General features: G+C 41.9%; 1 protein-coding gene across 11 annotated transcripts in view; it reads right to left on the bottom strand.

Moving 5' to 3' along the window:
* The window catches only part of MARCHF1 (membrane associated ring-CH-type finger 1), a 973,853-nt gene that overhangs the window by 47,363 nt on the left and 907,592 nt on the right, over positions 1–18,898 (bottom strand). For all 11 annotated transcript variants that reach the window (XM_051831701.3, XM_070047277.2, XM_051831697.3 and 8 more), the window contains one exon: positions 10,657–10,837. In XM_051831701.3, the coding sequence (XP_051687661.3) occupies positions 10,657–10,837 (181 nt within the window). The remainder of the gene's footprint in view (positions 1–10,656; positions 10,838–18,898) is intronic.

Here is an 18,898-nt window from a genome sequence, read left to right on the forward strand (position 1 = left end):
GACTGTACCGCTACATCATCCAATACTAGGAATAGTCAGAAAATACTAGAAATATTTGAAAATGTGCATGCTACTCTCTCACTGGCCTCCAAGTGGATTCAGTGGTAAATACTGATCTAGTAAGAGCCAACAGGTGAAGTTGCTGCAACACTGACCGTGAGCTTCCGGCAGAGACAAGGATATCAGCATTTGATTGGACTTTGCTGTTTACAAAATGCTTCCTGACGTCATTCACCGTTCTGTTCCTCAATACAACCCCCGAACGGCAGCAACATACGTCTTATTCTCATCTCTTCCACTCCTTCCTCTTTTTCATCCAATCCAAAAGCAAACTGTTCCCAGTCACAGGACTCACATAAACCGCACAGCCGCTACATGGAAGCCAAGCACAGCCCTCCCCTAAGCTACATCCGGATTCTTTCCACTGCCTACCCTGTGCACCATCAAACATCTTCAGAGCCATGCAGGCATTCTACAGCAGAGACAACGCACTCTTAGCCTGTGGGCTGAAACCAACCTTCAGATCTGTTTAGTTTTGCACAAATATTTTTACAATTTGAACTAGTTACTATCATTTACAAAACTGAAAGAGATTCAGTTAAATCTCGGGGTTTCCTTCATTTGAAAGAGTCACTGGGCTGGCAGCACTGAGCTGGAGCTGAGTGGGACTGCAGTCCCTACCACTCCTTGACAGCCTCAGTGTCGTGTTATTTGCTGTTTATCACATGCAGGCACTGCTTCATTCATTCATGCTACCCCCGCTGCCTAATACAAAGTAAGTTGTCTGTGGGGTGAGCAGCTGTCCACAGGTGCTGCTGGTGGCTGTTGTTAGCCAACTCGGGAAGGGGTTATCTTTGTGTAGCTTTCTAGCCCCGCTTCCCTACACTCCTTCAACAACCGTTTCATCTTAATTCTCTTTATTACGTTGTTCCCCTAACACAACAGAAAGGCAGCTGCGAAATCAAGTGTTTCTTCACTTAAAAATTCCCACAAATTTCCCTTGAGCTATAATTTAACAGTTGGAATTATATTAACCTTGTTGGGAGTGGCTAGAATAATATCCCACACATACCTTTTCCAAGTCTATTCCAATATTTTGTGAGCCACTCATTTCTAAGCTTTCCATCTCCACCCCCATCCTACCAGCATGGAACTCCCTGACTTCAGAGGGTTTTTGTCTGCTTTACCACTCTAATCTTAGTGCCAGAGACAGTGACCAGCACACAGCAGGTGCTTCGTATTGGCTGACTGACAAATAAAGCGGGAGAAACGAATTAGAATTGGACGGGACCGGAACCCCCTCACACAGTCTTTCAGACGCAACTGGCTGCCCTCGTGGACTTCCACAGGAATAGAACCCAGTAGAAGCCCATCCAGCCCTTAGGGAAACAGTTTCCTAGATGTAGAAAAGGGTCTTAACTTGGTTGATAAAATATTACACCAGCATTCTATTGACGCTTAAAGAAACCCTAGCCTTGGAAAAACAGACTATCTTTCTTAGACTCAAGAGAACTGAATTGCTTAGACCTTCAGCCTGCACTGGTTTGCTCCACCGTGCCAGGCAGAAAATGGCTTTCAGCCCATCTCACCTTTCCTTAGGGTCGGAAGGCTTTTGTGTGTGTCCTGGGGCTGCAGAGCAGCTTTGCTGTCAGAAGGGAGTTGAACGTGCTTTGCTTGAGCTTTTAACTACCAGCTTACAACTTATAAAAAAAAATAAAAGCGCAGTCTGGACACAGCCCTGGCTTGCATCACCTTTCAGGATGCCCCTCTCTGCTGTCTTCAAACACTTCTTGTCCCTCTCTTTGCCCCCCCCTTCCTTCTTCCCTCATTTCCTCTTTCCTATCCTACATTTTTTTAAAAATCATACCTCCTAGTTGATTTTATTCTTTAGCTATAGAGAGGGTACTTCTTGCTTTGCTTTGGAGGGAAATAAGAGAGCCTGAGAAAGGACACTTGTGCTATTTAGCACTCAAGCCTTACCTCGCATCCTGCTTTGCACAACCTAGGATACTATAGACACAGAGGATTATCTCTGGGGGCTGGTGTTGTGGCACAGTGGGTTAAGCTGCCTGGGACACTAGCATCCCATGTGGGCACTGGCTGAACCTGGCTGTTCCACTTCTTATCCAGCTTTCTCCTCCTGAGCCTAGGAAAGCAGCAGAGGGTGGCCAAACTGCTTGGGCTCCTGTTACTGATGTGGGAGACCCAGATGAGGTTCCAAGATCTGGGCTTCAGCCTGGCCCAGCCTCAACTATTGTAGCCATTTGGGGAGTGAACCAGTGGATGGAAGATTCTCTCTCTCTTTCTCATATCAAAGTCATCCTTATTTCTCTCCTGTCAATTCAATATAAAATGAATTTAATTAGATCTAAAATATTTGCTTTTTGAAAGCCATGTTGAGGGTTGGTGTTATGGTGTAACAGAGTAAGTCGACACCTGCAACACCAACATCCCATATGGGTGCCGGTTCAAGCCCCGGCTGTTCTACTTCTGACCCAGCTCCCTGTTAATGCGCAAGGGAAAGCAGCAGAAGATGGCCCAGATGCTGGGGCCTCTGTACCCACATGGGAGACCTGGATGAAGCTCTGTCTCTTGGCTTCAGCCTGGCGCTGCCCTGGTTGTTGTGGCCGTATGGGAAGTGAACCAGTAGATGGAAGATATAGCTCTGTCTCCCCCCTCCCCCTGACTCTACCTTTCAAATAAATAAAATAAATCTTTTTTTAAAAGCCAAGTTGATTTCCAGTGCCTTAAGTTTAAGAAATTTAAACTATTAATTTATAAGGGAGATTTTTCTTATATTTGATGTCAAGACTTGAGAAATTAGAATAATGAATTGGAAATATCCCCACAGCTGAGAGAAAAAAGTCTTTAAGTGGAGGAAAATTTAAATATGAAAGTAATTTAAAACTCAATCATAACATGATACTTTGGGGAAATCTTTACTTGTAACTCGGTTTGTGTGTGTGTGTTTGCACGCCTGTGAGTGTCTCTGTACATGCTAATTTGATGTTTTGATGGTTTCCATATGGATCACTGGAAATCCATCATTTCAACCTTAGTTTGTATTTCAATAAATCAGAAAAAGCAATATAAAAAGAAGTTCCATTTTGTGTATCCTAGTCTTTTTTAAAAATAAAAATAGATTTTCTCAAGCATGAAACTTCATCCAGATATAGACTTCAATAGCAAGTCTAATGTAAGTTAAGTGTGTTCATAGCTGGAATAATAACAGGTAACAGTCTTACTGGAAAGTATGGTCATGTTCTTCAAGCAATAGCATTTAGAGAAATGAACTACAGTCATGTATAACTGGATCCACTAATAAGGAAGTACTGAAGAGAATCGCTCCACTTAATCGATCAGAGTCAACAAGGATTGTTCAGGTGTTTTTATTTCAGGTTATTTTGTAACACTCTCAGTCAAACCCTGCTCTATAGTCTTAGTTCTTTTCTTGTAGAGATTTGGTCTCCGACTGCTAAGTAATACCTTCTTGATTATCTGGGTTATGTGAAGCACAAAGAAAAAACACAGTCCTTTTGCTAAGTATTTATAGTTTTGTAAAAATCTATCTTTAGATAAGAATTTCTACAAAAACCAATGGTCTTGGAGGTCAGTTCTGTCTGAATTATTTGTACATTCCCCTTGGAGTTATAGAATAGGGACTCTTGCATCATTTTCCATATTTCTGTAGTACCTTCCATGTTCTCTGAGGGTAGGGATTTTGTTCTTTCTTACTCACTGCTGCACACTTGTGGCACATGGTAGAAACTCAGTACAGTTAGTTGAATGAATGAATTAACTGGGCATCACTGGACCCCTGTCCCAACAGTCATTCAGAATCTAGGCTGCTTGATGTGGGCTCAGAGCTGCCTAGAGGGAAGACTGTTAATGGATGGAAACTTCATTAAAAGAATAAGCTGTTCTACAGCCCAGAAGACAATATTTCTATTTTGAACAATTCATGCTCTAATACTGACCCCAGATGGCTACACATCTATTTGAAATTTCAGAAGACGAATTAATCTGTTAATGTTGCATTTTAAGACAAAAGCATAAACACCATGTGATACATCCTAGTCCATTAGAAAAATCCAAGAGATACTGTATTTTTCCATCTCATAATTACTCCACATAAGACATGTTGACATTGTTACCTATTCACACTGGGATGCTATTTTAATTGAACTACCAAGTATAGCTCTGAGAGCATGAATATGGTAAGGCAAGAAAGCAAATAAATGACAACAACTTAAGCAGAACGAGTAATGCTTTGATGAGGTTAAAATCCTTCACGTGAGCCTCTCTTTTGTTACTTTGTGGTGTGTTCATGGAGTCCCTCCCACAGCTACCAGTAGCTGCTGCACTCCTTCTCACGGAATGAAGCAGTGACAAAGAGGGGAAGAGTGTCTGACCCCAGACACCACCACCAGGAGACAGGGAGGCATTGTTGTGGAAAACCCGCTTGGCTCCTCTGGAGAGTGTGAATTTAAACACCAAACATTGCCCAAGTGTGTCCTCAATCACTCAGACGTCTCTCAGTGACTGCATTGCTATAGAAGTAAAGTCAGATACAAGAAGACGAGAGGACGAGTATGCACTGTAAATTATGGACATGGAGGGTTTTTGCAGCTGGTGTGAAGGAAGTTCTGTTTGGACTGTAAGAGAGCAGAGATTCTCATTGCTTGGAGGTTTGTACGTTTGCGAGGAGATGGAACGACAAACTACGCTGCAGAACTGGGCTCTGATGCTGAGAACAGCCCAGACATCGGAACTGCATTCGCCAAAGCCGTCCTTATCTCGTCCTCCCATGTACCCTGAGTCAAACTTAGAACACAGAGGCACGCTAGAGGGAACTCCACGGACCCCGGAATGATGTCACAATGTACACTGCCACTGAAATTCTGCCCAGCAACCAAGACAGCTCATTCAGAACTGACTTCAGCCTTTTGTAGACCCAATTCTGTAAAGCCTCTCTTTTGTTCTTGTTTAAAATGTAAACGGGGGCTGGCGCTGCGGTGTAGTGAGTAAAGCCACTGCCTGCAGTGCTGGCACCCCACATGGGCGCTGATTCAAGTCCCGGCTGCTCCACTTCTAATCCAGCTCTCCGCTGTGGTCTGGGAAAGCAGAAGATGGCCCAAGTGCTTGGGCCCCTGCACCTGCTTAGGAGACCCGGAAGAGGCTCCTGGCTCCTGGCTTCAGATCTGCACGGCTCCAGCCGCTGTGGCCATCTAAGAAGTGAACCAGCAGATGGATGGGAGATCTCTCTCCCTCTCTGCAACTCTGCCTTTCAAATAAATAAATCAATCTTTTAAAAAAATTAATGGAGTAGCTCTGGAAAATGTTGAATGAGGGCAATCAGAAGTGGAGAAGTGATGGCTGATACTGGAGGACAGAGCAGAAAAGGAAACAAGAGGCAGATGGAAAGGCTATCAACAGGCAGAGTGGAACAGGGACAAATGGCCTCATATGTGTTTCATACTACTGAAGCTGGTCACGTTTTGCAGCCTGCAAAACTAATTGGTGTGCATGTAATGATGCAACTGAGTTATCAAGAAAAATTCCTGGGTAAAATACACACGCTTGAGAAGAGAGATTTTGGAAAATTTTTACGTTTAGAGGAATTTCTTCTGCAGATTTATGTCAGAAATCAGCTTATGCAGAAATGAAAGTTTTAACGTATAAAGAGAAGCTTCTTGGCTCTTCGGAGCAGCAGGGCACAGTGCAGCAAGCACAAGCTTTGGAATCAGGCAGCCTGGTGATGTGTGGTATTGAATAAGTTTGATATGCTGTCTCATTTTCCTCTTATGAAAAATGGGCTTGACATGCCTACACGACCCGGGGTTGTAATGAAGTAATGGACACTGAATTAATTAGGTGATGTATTCTAAATATGTGACACAGAGGAAAAATTCAGTAGGCACTGATCATATTAGTGAGACAGCGAGTTCCCCATCGTGGCAAGTAAATGATGCGCTTCCAGTTTCTACTATGTGTCGTTAGGCCGCATCCTTGCTCTGTGCTCTTTAAGGCTATGAAATGGAAGACCTCTGGATCAGTAGAGAATCCATAACCATCTCTGGTACTTGTCTTACTACGGTAACTTGCACTGGCCTTTGGCTCTTCTGAAAGGTGGATGCTACATCAAACTAAGCAAGTATTTGTCAAACATAGTTATTTTTCAGAGTAGGTATTTTAAACATTATATAGGGGTACCTCAAAATGTTTGGAAAATGGAATTAAACGTTTAAGTTTATTTTGGTACAATAAAATTGTGGAATCCACACACAGTGTTTTCATCATATGTATTCTCCACAAATTTTCACTATGGTGGAAATGTAGAAATATCAAAATGATTTTTTAATTTGGCATAATAAATTCACCCAGAATTTATATTTTATGAACTTTCTAATATTCAACTATTTTTAAAAATTTTATTTTGCAGGCAGACAGATCTTCCAGGTAGTGGTTCATTACTCAATTGCCCGCAGAAACCTGGGTCACCCATATGGATGACAGGGACCCATATACTTAAGCCATCACCTCCAGCCTCCCAAGGTTCACATTAGCAGAGAGCTGGACTCAGAAGTGGAGCCAGGACCAAACCCAAGCACTCTGATGTGGGATATGTGTACGCCAAGTGTTGTCTTAACCAGTGCACCAAATGCCCACTCCTCAACTCTTTGACTTACAAAAACGACAAGTGCATGTGGATGAACCTAATCGTATTAAAGTAAAAGGTAATTTGTTCAATTCCTCATTTTATTTCTACAAGTGAGACCCAGAATACAAGGCTGTATCTTGTATTAAATATTTGTCAAATAGTTTCTATATGCTAATTATATAAAAAAGTTTTTCAGGGGAGGATATGAAGTTGTTAGCAGTGTTTGCTGACCTGATAAACTTACATTCAGACCCCACAGTTGACTTCTCCCATTCAGGAGTGATTCAAAGTTAAATTCCATGCAATTTGTCAGTGTCCGAGTAGGAGACTAATTTATGCCTCCTCGTTGATATTGTGTACATTTCCAAATTAACTCAGTCATAACAGTGCTTTCCTTATTTGTGGCTTTTTTTTTTTTTTTACTTTTCTAGGCTCTGAGAATTATTTCTCACCCTGTGTAACTAGCAAATTAATGGGACCTTTATTGAGTGTTGGGAAAACAGCTGAGCTACGGGCTTAACGCTGATGAAAACAGTTTTTCCTTGAATAAGCCCCCTTGATTTTATTTTGGCTTTAAAGATTTTCCTCTAGAAACATGAGGGTGCCTTGATGAATTTGCTAACTGTAGACTCTGATGTAGCAATTAATGAAGTACAGTTTTACTGATACCTTTAGAGATTCTTATGCCCCAAGGTCCATAGGAGTATGAAGAGCCACACCTTTCTGCTCTAAGAAGCCACTGCATCTAAACACAATCTTCTGCCTCTACTGGCTAATGGAAGAGATTCAGACTCATTAGCTAAATTAATTGTTTCATGTGGTTGGTCTTTAAAACGTTATAAACTGTAATGGAATTGCTGAGCTGAGAGCAGTTAATTGGATGTACTTCAAATATATTCTAACCAAACGCTGTATCTGGCATTCTTTATGATCACTTAAGAACTACCAAAAGAAAACTATTGATGAATCTCTGTGCCATCAGAAAAAATCTAGAACAGTTTAAAAATGTCTCCTATCTGTACGGTTGGTATCACTTCAGAATCTGAAAATCAGTGTGGATACCACCCCATCAGCATTATTCCAGGGACTCATATTCTTAGGGGAAAGTGAGGATTTGGAGTATATTCCTAGGTTGTTAAAGGCTGTAAGTCACAGAGGGAGGCAGAGAATGCATGTTCCCCAGGTCTAGAACCCATGTGTTAGATTAGGAGTTATAAGGAGTTGAAAGTTCAGATCCCTCAACAGGGTGGTGGCGTCTCTGAGAACGGTGGACATGACAGGAAGTCTTAGGATCAGAAAGAGAGTGAGGGCTGAGAATAGGGGAGTTCCTGAAAGCAAAATGCGTTTTAAAGGTGCCGTCACTTATCTTTACTGGTTGTTTCTACATGGCAATGTGAATCCAATAATGCCAGATACTGTGAATTTCATATAGATTGAAGTGCATTGAAACATGAAATAATCACATATCTAAATACTGATAACCAGAATTCAACTGGTATGCCCTGTGGATCAGATAAAATACATCTCTGTCTCTCAGGAAGTGACCAGTGGATTAGCTTCTAATACCCCCACACTTATATAAGTACTAACAAAAGTGGAGGATGTAGAAATGTTGTCCTTCATCAATATGTATGATCAATCAAAGGAAATGTTGTTTGAAAAGAAACTAGGGTATTTCATTAATCAGCAGATAGCAGGTGTCCACTGGGTTGCAGCATCATCTTCATTCTCGTGAATATTTAAAAAGACAGATGTATTTGCTGCTTTAGTTTACCAACAGGTTAGTTGAGAAGAACATTATTTCCTGATAGAGTTATATATCATGGTGAAGAGAATACTAGAGAAGAATCAAGGCTGTATTTAAGGAGTGGTTTTTACAAAAGCTGCAGGTAGACAAAGACTTTACAAGTTCCTTCCTGGTATGATATTATTTGTATTATCCAAAGAAGGAGGAGGGGTGACAGTAGATATGATAATGGGACAGTTTAATTATGTCATTATCTAAGATTGTTACTCTCAAATGGAAATACTATGTTTGACAAAGCTGAGATCAAAATTTCGTACAGAGAAAGGGTGGGAGACGAAGGTGGAGAAACACAGATGCCATGAAGCAATCTGGGGATTCCTGAGGGGCAGGAAGAGCAACGGAGAGAAGCCTGGAGCACCATGTGGCATTTCGCTACTCCAGAAGTACCAGCATCTGTTCCGTGGATAAAGCAAAGGGCAAGGAGTGAGGGCCCATTTCTATCTGTGGCACTGCTAGCTGTGGGATCCAGAGGAACGGCATCACATCTTGGCACTTGGGCCACCCCAGATGATAAAAAGAGACAACGCATACCCCAGGAGCAGTTTGTGCATCATTTCTGATGTCCATAAACCACTCGCAGTTTTTAAAAGTCAAGACTACCATGAAAGCAGGCAATGCTGTTCTCTTTCTCCAAAACTCACCGAATCCACAAAGGGGGCAATGGCGAGGCAGCAGTCAGAGCTCACTGGAAAGCTCTCGCTTGCTGTTCATCTGCTCATTCCGGAACCCATCGTGTTTCTTTCCAAGCAATGTTCTTTCTAGCCACCTTAGCTTTGCATTTAATTTAAGTGAAAAAGCAGCCCCAGGCTGACTCACTATTTAAACTGTGATTGCCACGCTCTCCTTTGAAAACTGAGGCATGTGTATATGCAAGGCATCCATGTGTGTTAGGCAAAGAGAAGAGCTGTGTTCTGGCTTCAGCCATCAAGCGTGAGTTACATTGTCCTTGTATGTGTCCTTTACAAGTTGGTCTTTTGTAGCTTTGGGTGAGATGCTAGCTTTGTATCTGATTAACAGTCTCACTGCTATTATTCAGAACAGCAACACAAATGAATTTGAAGACAAATTTAGACAAAACAATGCATCTCTCGCTTACAGTATAGTGCATGATATGGAAAAGTATCCCCCCCACACCTATTGGAATTAATATAAAACATGAAAGCATCCTCAAAATAAAAGTGAACATAAAAAACAGTCCAAACCTTATAGAAGAAATCATTCTCTTATCATTATCACGTAAAGCCTGACTTTCAAGAAATTAGAGTTCATGTTTAATTTATCATCTAACCTTCTTGGGAATGGACCTGAGTAAGCGCAATATCCTCACCAATTGCATGACATTGAATTTTAAGCATATTTTGCATATACACAGGTACTGCAGAAAGTTCATGGAAAAACAGAATTAAAAGACAAAAAATTTTGAATCCACGCAGTTTTTCACAATACTAATTTTCTGTGAGGTTTCTGAGAACTCCTTATCTATCTCTCTATCTATCTATCTACATTTCCTTACGTGTACTTATGGTAGGGGACCCAAACAGGGAGATAAGTTTGGGCTCGTGGTCTGGAAACCACGCCCACCCTAACCACCTACCTGATCTCACCTGTATCCGCCCACCAGCCAATTAGACTACATAGCCACGCCCCTGTTGGAAGAGAATAAATCTGCAGTGCTCTGAGCCCGCCCCCCATTTTCTGTGGCTGCTCCTGGCCCTTCTTCTGCCTGTGGGGCTCCCCACCCTCCACGCTGTGAGCCCCCGGCCTGAGCCCCCGAGATTTGGGTATGCAGCTTCCCCTTTAATTTTTCTGACCCACTCCCCCTTAATAAAGATTTCCCACATTTTTGAAATCAACCCTGAACTTTACCATGTTGCCAGGCTCGTTTGTGCCTGAGCTTAGAATTCTTCTCTAAGCTTAACACAAAGAACCCTAAATATTAAATGCTGACTTAAGCTAGCTGATACGATTCATGCCCATTGTTGAACATGATAAATAAATCTAAGGCCCTGGAATACACAACATGGGGAAGGAGGGATTCTCTGCAAAGACTTGGCTCGTTTTGCACACTGAGCCGAGCACGGGACACGTACACTTCCTGGATGCTGCAGTCTTGGGAGAACGGAAGGATCTTTAGAGAAGCCCGCGTTGCACGTTCTCGCCCCCACACCAACTCCAGCAGACACCATACCTTGCGCAGGGGTTTGAGCTTCGTCTCCATTATGAAGTCGTACTTGCAGAGCTCACAGCAGCGCGTGTCTGAGCTCTTGATCCACTGGTGGAGGCAGGACTGGTGCACGAAGCGCAGGGTCCCTGTGCAGCGGCACGGCGTGATGAGTGGGCTCTCCTCATCCCCTTCGCAGTGACAGATCCTGCGGGAGGACACAGCAGCCGGTGTAAGATCTCCCAGAGAACGTTGCTCACCAGGGGACTTGCACACCGGCATAGCCCAGGCTACCCTGGAAACTGCAACCCAAGACTCACAGCAGGTGGGCGGGTCACCCCGAGCTGGGTGCTGCAGTCCCTGATCAATACCAACTCCCTTCCACTTGCATGGTCACCGCTGGCCTCAGTCGAGTTTTAAGTCACGAGAGAATGGCATGTCAAAACTGCACCGTCAGCTCATCCTCACCGAAGCCAGCCTTAAGAGCTACAAGCCAAGCTTAATCTATTTAGCAGGTCACTGTGGCTGTGTGTAGGCTATCATGTATGAAAGTTGTGACTTCTAAGTAGTCTAAGAAATGTTGCAGTCTGATAACTTCTCACTGTTATTTTGATGTCAGTTTATATGGCCGTGGTGTGTAATTTAGTAAATATGATATCTAATAAGGCAGAAGAATTCTGAGATCTTTTAAGGGGGTGGCCAAAGAGTAAAGTCTCAGCCTGAAAATAATACGATTTTCTTAGAAAGATGAACATCTAGTTGGTGGCTATACATAGTACACACTGTTGATAATAAAGTTACAAAACTCATGGGTCATGTACAATCCAAGTATAGTAAATTCTATTGTTTGCACATGCTAATTACTACATCTACCAGTGAATTCAGAGTTCAACAAGTTTCTAAATTACTATGAATCCACTTCATAGATTGACAGCTCATGAAACCTTCATTATTCAGATTTTTAATAACAACTTATTTTTCTCTTTGGATGAGATAAGACTTTGCTAACTTCAGGTCATACATTCAAATCTCAGCCCTTCAATAATTCTAATGATCTAACCAGCTCCTAGAAGTTGTTAACAAACTGAATTAGAACTATTGCTTTAAATCTGTTGGAAATATGAATGCTAACATTTTTAAGTTTTTTAAAAAATCCACATAATTCCCCTTTTTTTTTAGCTGAGTCATGGTTGCAAGCTGGAAAGATGGTATAAATTACTGCTGCACTCTTTCCTTTTAAGTGTATAAAAAAGTGTGAGGTTTAAAAGGAAGATTTTTAAAAAGATTTATATAAATAATCAACTACGTCCCAGGGGAAATGCAATGGCTGCTAGGACTGTTAGTGCAGTAAGATTCAGGAATTGAAACCCAACGCCTCCTAACCTCAAAATAAAGAAGTATGACAGAAAGCACAAGTATTTTTAATCCATTTCTGAAGTAAAAATAAAGTAAGCCAAGGGAACACCGACTTCTCAAGTACTGGGGTGGGCATCCTCCCCCGACTGCATTGGTGGATGTAGCAAATGGTGGATGTGGCACACATTCAAAAGGTCAATGTGGGGAGGGAAATCTAAAAACGGCTGGGAATAGTTTCTCTCTCTAAACCTAGGCAGCAAGCACTGGTTTGTTATATTGTGTCACACTTGTTGTCCATGTAGTATTGCTTCACAGGTGCCCACTGGATGCCAAAAACAGTGGATTTCAGCCAACGAAACAGGACTCACCGTAAATGCAGCCAATGAAGTAAATCTGAGTGTTTACATTTGCAATATTTGTTGTTAGCCATTGAAGTGTACTGAGTTACAGAGGATAAGAGCCTGACAGTTTTTAAAGTGCTTGGATCTCTTTTCCTCCACACACAGATACTCTCTTCCACCAGGGATCAGCAACCCAGGGCCCAATTCTGCCTACTGAATGCTTGTATACATAAAGTTTTATCGGAACACAGCATCATTCATTGGTTTATATCTTGTTTGGAATTGAATCTGATTTATAACTTTAGGGTTGACCAGTTACTGCAGAGACATTTTGGCTGCCAACACTAAAATACAAGGGGATTTCAAAAGCTCATGGAAAATAGAATTAAAAGATAAGTTTATTTGGGGACAAAAAAATTTTGACATCCAGGCTTGTATTTATTATCCTTTTCAGAGGATGTTTTTGGACCCTTCTCTTACCCTAGGCATGATGAAGTGGAGTTAAGGACAATGGATTAGTATTATCAACAGTAACAAAAACAAGTTTTACTCAAGAAATCCTCCAATGTCTTCAAGTAACATAAAATTGAAGGAAAGGTTGCATAGAGAAACACACAATAAAAACTAAAGCCCCTCTTGGCCTGACATTAAAGACGTCTGCTTCCAGGGACAAAACTTCTCATTTGAAAAAGAGAAATCTGCAGTCATTGCCATCTGATAATTCATCACTAAAAAGAGATTGTCAAATATTTTACAGCTACCAAAAAGATTTCAAGGCTCTGACTTTTTAACTGACACAAAGAAGGCAATTTATGTCCAAGAAGCTTCAGACAAAAACCCAGCTGATCCCTGAGTTCAAACTGACCTGGAGTACCACTGTAGTCCAACTTCCCATGTCTTACAGAGCCCTCTGCTACCTGACGCATCAGCAGCAGCAATACCACTTCTCATAAAACTAAGGTTATTTCCTTCAGGGAAAATAAAAATCCTAGCTCTTTTTCATTTCCATTCCCCATGATTTATTTTACATGTTTTTGGTATTTTGAACTTTCTCTAAATTATCCAGCTCAAGTTGGACCCCAAGAGTCTTTTTCCAATCATGTTGAGATTGTTCTACAAGAAATTAAGAGCTAAATATCAACTTCAAAGATGTGCTAGAAATAAAAGAGAATGTGATATTGCCATAAAAAAGAATTAAATGATTCTTAAATCAATATATTTCAAACAAATCACAATTGCTGATTATATATGAAAACATACTAATGGAAACATCAAAATGCTTTACCCAATAGAATAATTGTAAAGAAAAAGTGATTTCAATAATGCAATAAAATTGCACTTTAAAATATTCATAATTTTGATGCATTTTTATCTGTTGGGAAATCAAGGTTTAAGCCTTGAGTGATTCTATAAAATCATCGGTTATCCACATTGATGTCAGACACCTAGTGACAAGAACAAACTGAACTTAAAGATTTTATTGGTATTTTAGTATTTGAGCAGTCTGCTTGCAGTCTAATTAGCATATGTTGAGATTTTCACCATTTATGACTTGAATGAACTGGTATTTCCACATAATTTCTAGCTTTCTATGAATAGCAGACCACAAGATGATCTGTAGAAAATTAAATTTTAAATTTTTTTTGCTTAACTTGACTTCATGTTTGTGTTTTAAGAAAAATGTTTACTTTTTGAGAGGGGGGTCTTATTTGTCTTAAATGATATTTATTCTTTACCATGCCTACTACTCTGCCAAGGCTTCTTGGATCTGGCAGAATATTTTTTTCTGCATACATTTTTTTAAAAAAATAATTCATCACTAAGATCATCCTTTTTGTGAGGGTTATAGTGATTCTATAACTTTGGAATGTTTGTTCATTCATTATTTCATTTGCTCAAGTTTTCTTGGTTTTTGCCTTATGCAAAGAAAATGAGACAGTAAGAGCATCAGTAAGTGGGGTGATTGGAAAGGCAGAGAAATGAGCCTGGAGGCAAGTTCATTTGGACAACGATGCAACCACCTGGATAATGGGAGCCTGGACGGATGTGGTGACATGGGGGAGGAGACCAGAAACTCACCTGGAGCCTCTGTAGGGGCTCTGAGGCCCAGCTGGTGGCAACGCACACTGGCAACACATCCGACTCCAACAGGCAGGCCCTGCCTGCGGCCTGTACACGGCATCTCAGGTTGGGCTTCTCGATTCTTGTCTCTCCTAGCCCATGCTGTTTTTGCCTCTTTTGGCTTATCTTTCTAACACTCTCTCCTCACTTGTCTATGGCTGTTTTCTCCATACTCTTCTCTAACTAAATAATCTTGAAGCACAGTAATTATGGCTATTGTTGCATTTGTATTGGTTTAATTTGGATGTTAATCCTATTCAAAACTCATCATGCTTTGGAGTTTGGCACTCATTCTCAGATCTCATTTTACTAAGCGAAAAATGATTACAAGTATGTTCAGCAGAATCTATATTGAAACATATTAAGCAGTAGGGTGAGGAATTCATGCTCAAGTTAATGAGTGAAGAGATATGAGGTTCTTCAGAAAGTTCATGGAAAGTGGGGTTAAACCATAATACGAAGGGATCGGTGTCATGGCATGGCAGGGTAAGCTGCCCTGTGATGCTGGCATTCCTTACCGGGGCACCAGTTTGAATTCCATCTGTTCTTCTGATCCAGCTCCCAGCTCATGTGCCTGGGAAAGCCACAGACGGTGGCCTGAGTACTTGGGTTCTGCCAGCCATGTGGGAGACTCGGGTGGAGTTTCCAGCTCTTGACTTCGTGTTGGCCCAACCCCAGCCATTGTGACCATTTGGGGAAGTGAACCAGAGGATGGAAGATCTCTTTCCCTCTCTGTCTCTTCCTCTCTCTCTGTCACTGTGGCTTTCAAATAAATAAAATACATCTTTTAAAATTAAAAGATAATGTGTAGGAACCAGCATTTTGTCCAGCAGTGAAGACATGAGTTAGATGCCCACGTCCAGTACTGGAGTACCTGGCTTAATACCTGGCTCTGGGTCTCCATCCAGCTTTCTGCTAACGCGTACTCTTGGAGGGAGCAGGTGATAGCTCATGTACTTGAGACTCTGGCACTTTGAACCTCAGGCCACCCATGTTGGAGCTCCAGCTTCAGCTTGGCTCAGCTCCAGCTGTTGCAGGTATTTGGGGAGTGAACCTGTGAAAAGGAGGGCTATCTCTCCCTGTCTCTCTTAAATATGAACTTAATTTTAAAGAGATAATGTGCGATTTCTATGAACTTTCTGAAAACCCTCATATAATCACTCTCCTTTTTGAGAAATACAGTAGAGCAGTGAAAATACAGAAAGCTACAACAAGTTTTATTTTTGTTTTCAATGGGAAAAAACCTGAACTTGTTCATAAGCAGAAGTGAAGGTTTTACAGAGGGGTAGCTGTTCAAAAAATCACAGGCAATAGGACTTCCAACTGTCAAAAGAACATCCTTGAGAGGTCAAGAAAATAGGGTACAGGAGGATCTTTGGAGGAGTGAAAGATGACTACATGATGTGGAGGGGCACCAATACTTTTTCTCTAAACAAAAAGAAAACGAGGAAAATAAGAGGTGAACCTGAGGAAATTGCAACAGCTGGGGCTGGGGCATCTTAATATCTTCTGAGATATAGGAGACAACATGTGTGCTAAACAGAGGGATGAAGGCATGGGTTAAGGTCTTCCAGAGGTTGTAAATAATTAGAAAAAGCCACTTGGTGAGTATGATGGGAAATTAACCAAGCTTGAACATACAAATTGTGGAGCAGCCATGGGTTCCCCGGTGAGATGAGACAGCATGGATTTATAGTCAAGACCATCAGCACTGCACTGTGACTTGGTAGGATCCAGTAGTCAGAGAGCGGGCCTACAGGGGGTAGCACACTCTCGCAGTCCTGCAGTCACTGGGGCAGAAATAGGAAGTGCAACCAAGGGACGGATTCCTGCACATCAGAAAATACAACGCACAGGCACCTGGCCATGGGATCTCGTTCTGAGCAGGAAGGTAAGTGAAACCACCTCGCGGCTGACGTGTTATGGGAAGAGGGTGGCTCTGAGAGACTCAAGGTCACCATGATTGTGAAGGACTTCTGTTCAAAGTGGGAGGAAGTGGGATGGCAACTGCGTATGTGTAGACTGCTCCATAAGGGTATGTTAGCCATTTGAGGTATCTGAATCCCTAGATCAGTCATAGTACAGACATGTCTTAAAGAAAGCTGGCTGAAGGAGTATATTTGTGTCATCGCAGCGTAAGTTTGGAATGCAATTCAGTTTCACTTTTCTCTGCACTGAGGAGCTTCAGAAGTTTACAGAGTTGGTTTTCTCCATGTGTAAAACCTTGTATAGCTATTTTGAGGCTCAGATAACGCAAGATACCCTTATCTGTGCAAAGTCTAAACACTATCCCACAGTAAGATCTTACTGTCAGTATGTAAATAATAAAATCAACAGAAATTGCTGCAAGGGACTATAAATGCAAGACACTGTGTTTTTATAAAAGTAACTCAATTTTCCAAGCCTGCATTAACACTGCCAGGACTCTGTCATATTTTACCTCAAAGGATTCTGATGTAGGAACAAGAGATTTTAAGCTATCAACATCCTCCCTCGTCGAGTCTAAAGATCTTTTCTAATTCTTCACCCTTCCTGATGTCGTATTATTGACTAACCATCCCTGCTTGAAACATCTTCCCTTTAGGCTTATGAGACACTGCTCTATCCATTCTTAAGGTTGGAGAAAGTGGAGTTAGAAGGACACACGAAGTGATTGTCGGAGCTGGGATACCGACTGCTTATAGTGGACAGACCCAAAATGTATGAGTTCTGGGCATGGAAGGTCAGAGATGATAACGGAATAAAACAGAATCCAACGTTTCCAATACTGTGGCTGAGACTCTTCTGTCATATTTCAAGACCGTAAGTCATAAAGGCCACCCTTTAAGGTATAAATATAGTCATCATTTGTCCACAAACAAAATGAAATACTAATTACCACACTTTACAGCTAAGAGGAGGAAAAAGGCACGGTAGCTGTCTTCAAATATGTGAACATCTGCTGTGTGAGAGAGCCACTGGTTCTGGTCATCTTGCCATTACTCCATTATGTGAACACCTGCTGTGTGAGAGAGTCACTGGTTCTGGTCACCTTGCCATTACTCCATTATGTGAACACCTGCTGTGTGAGAGAGCCACTGGTTCTGGTCACCTTGCCATTACTCCATTATGTGAACACCTGCTGTGTGAGAGAGCCACTGGTTCTGGTCACCTTGCCATTACTCCATTATGTGAACACCTGCTGTGTGAGAGAGCCACTGGTTCTGGTCACCTTGCCATTACTCCATTATGTGAACACCTGCTGTGTGAGAGAGCCACTGGTTCTGGTCATCTTGCCATTACTCCATTATGTGAATACCTGCTGTGTGAGAGAGTCACTGGTTCTGGTCACCTTGCCATTACTCCATTATGAGTAGGCGTCGAAAGGAATGAGTATTCACAAAGTATAAGGAAATGAACATAAGCAGAGCTCCCCAAAGGTGAAAGGGCTGCCCCAGGGGAACGCGGATTTCCTCACTGGAAGTGCTCAAGAACAGCTGGGGATTATTTGATGCCATAAAAGTACTCCAGCAAAGAAACTTCAGCCACGTGACCCTGAACTTCTTTTCCAAGGCTGGGATCCCTCTGCTGTCTCTTTCCCATGGAACTGTCCTCCTCGCCACTCTCATTTCTTTGTTAGCATTTCTCCTCTGCTTATTTGGAAAGATTTGAATGTGATACTTTTGATTTTTCTCCTCCCTACACTATCTACCTCAGTGAGGCCAACTTCACAGTCCTTCCCTTACAAGTTGTTTAATTTTTTTAACTGACATAAAATATTTGTTCTCACTTATGGGGAACATTATTATAATTCAATATATTCTATAACTTATAATGGCAATCAGGACAATTAGTGTTTCTATCTCTCTATATCTCCAGTGGTTTTGAATTGCCAACCTATATACAAATGATAATTTTTAAAAATGATTTATTTATTTTAAAGTCAGAGTTACAGAAAGGGAGGGGGAGAGACAGAGAGATCTTCCATCTGCTGGTTCTCTCTCCAGATGGCCACAACAGCCAGCACTAGGTCAGGCCAAAGCCAGGAAGCCAGGAGCTTCTTCCAGGTCTCCCACATGGGTGCAGGGGCCCAAACACTTGGGCCATCCTTCACTGCATTTCCCAGGCCATTAGCAGGGAGCTGGATCAGAAGTGGAGCAGCTGGGACATGAACTGATACCCATACCGGAGGCTGGCATTGCAGATGGTGGCTTTATCCACTAAGACAAAATGCCGGCCCCACAAATTATCTTTAAAACTTTACTTCTTCTATTAAAAAGTCAGTATTAGAACCTGTAGTGACTCAGACCCTCTTCAAAATATTGCCGCTCCTTAAGCACTCTAACACCGGGGCCGGCACTGTGGCCTCGTGGATAAAGCCGCTGCCTGCAGTGCCAGCTTCCCATATGGGTGCTGGTTCGAGTCCCGGCTGCTTCACTTCCCATCCAGCTCTCTGCTATGGCCTTGGAAAG

This window comes from Oryctolagus cuniculus, chromosome 8 (genome assembly GCF_051225735.1).
Source record: "Oryctolagus cuniculus isolate XC-2025 breed Fujian yellow rabbit chromosome 8, ASM5122573v1, whole genome shotgun sequence".
NCBI classification, from domain to species: Eukaryota; Metazoa; Chordata; class Mammalia; order Lagomorpha; family Leporidae; genus Oryctolagus; species Oryctolagus cuniculus.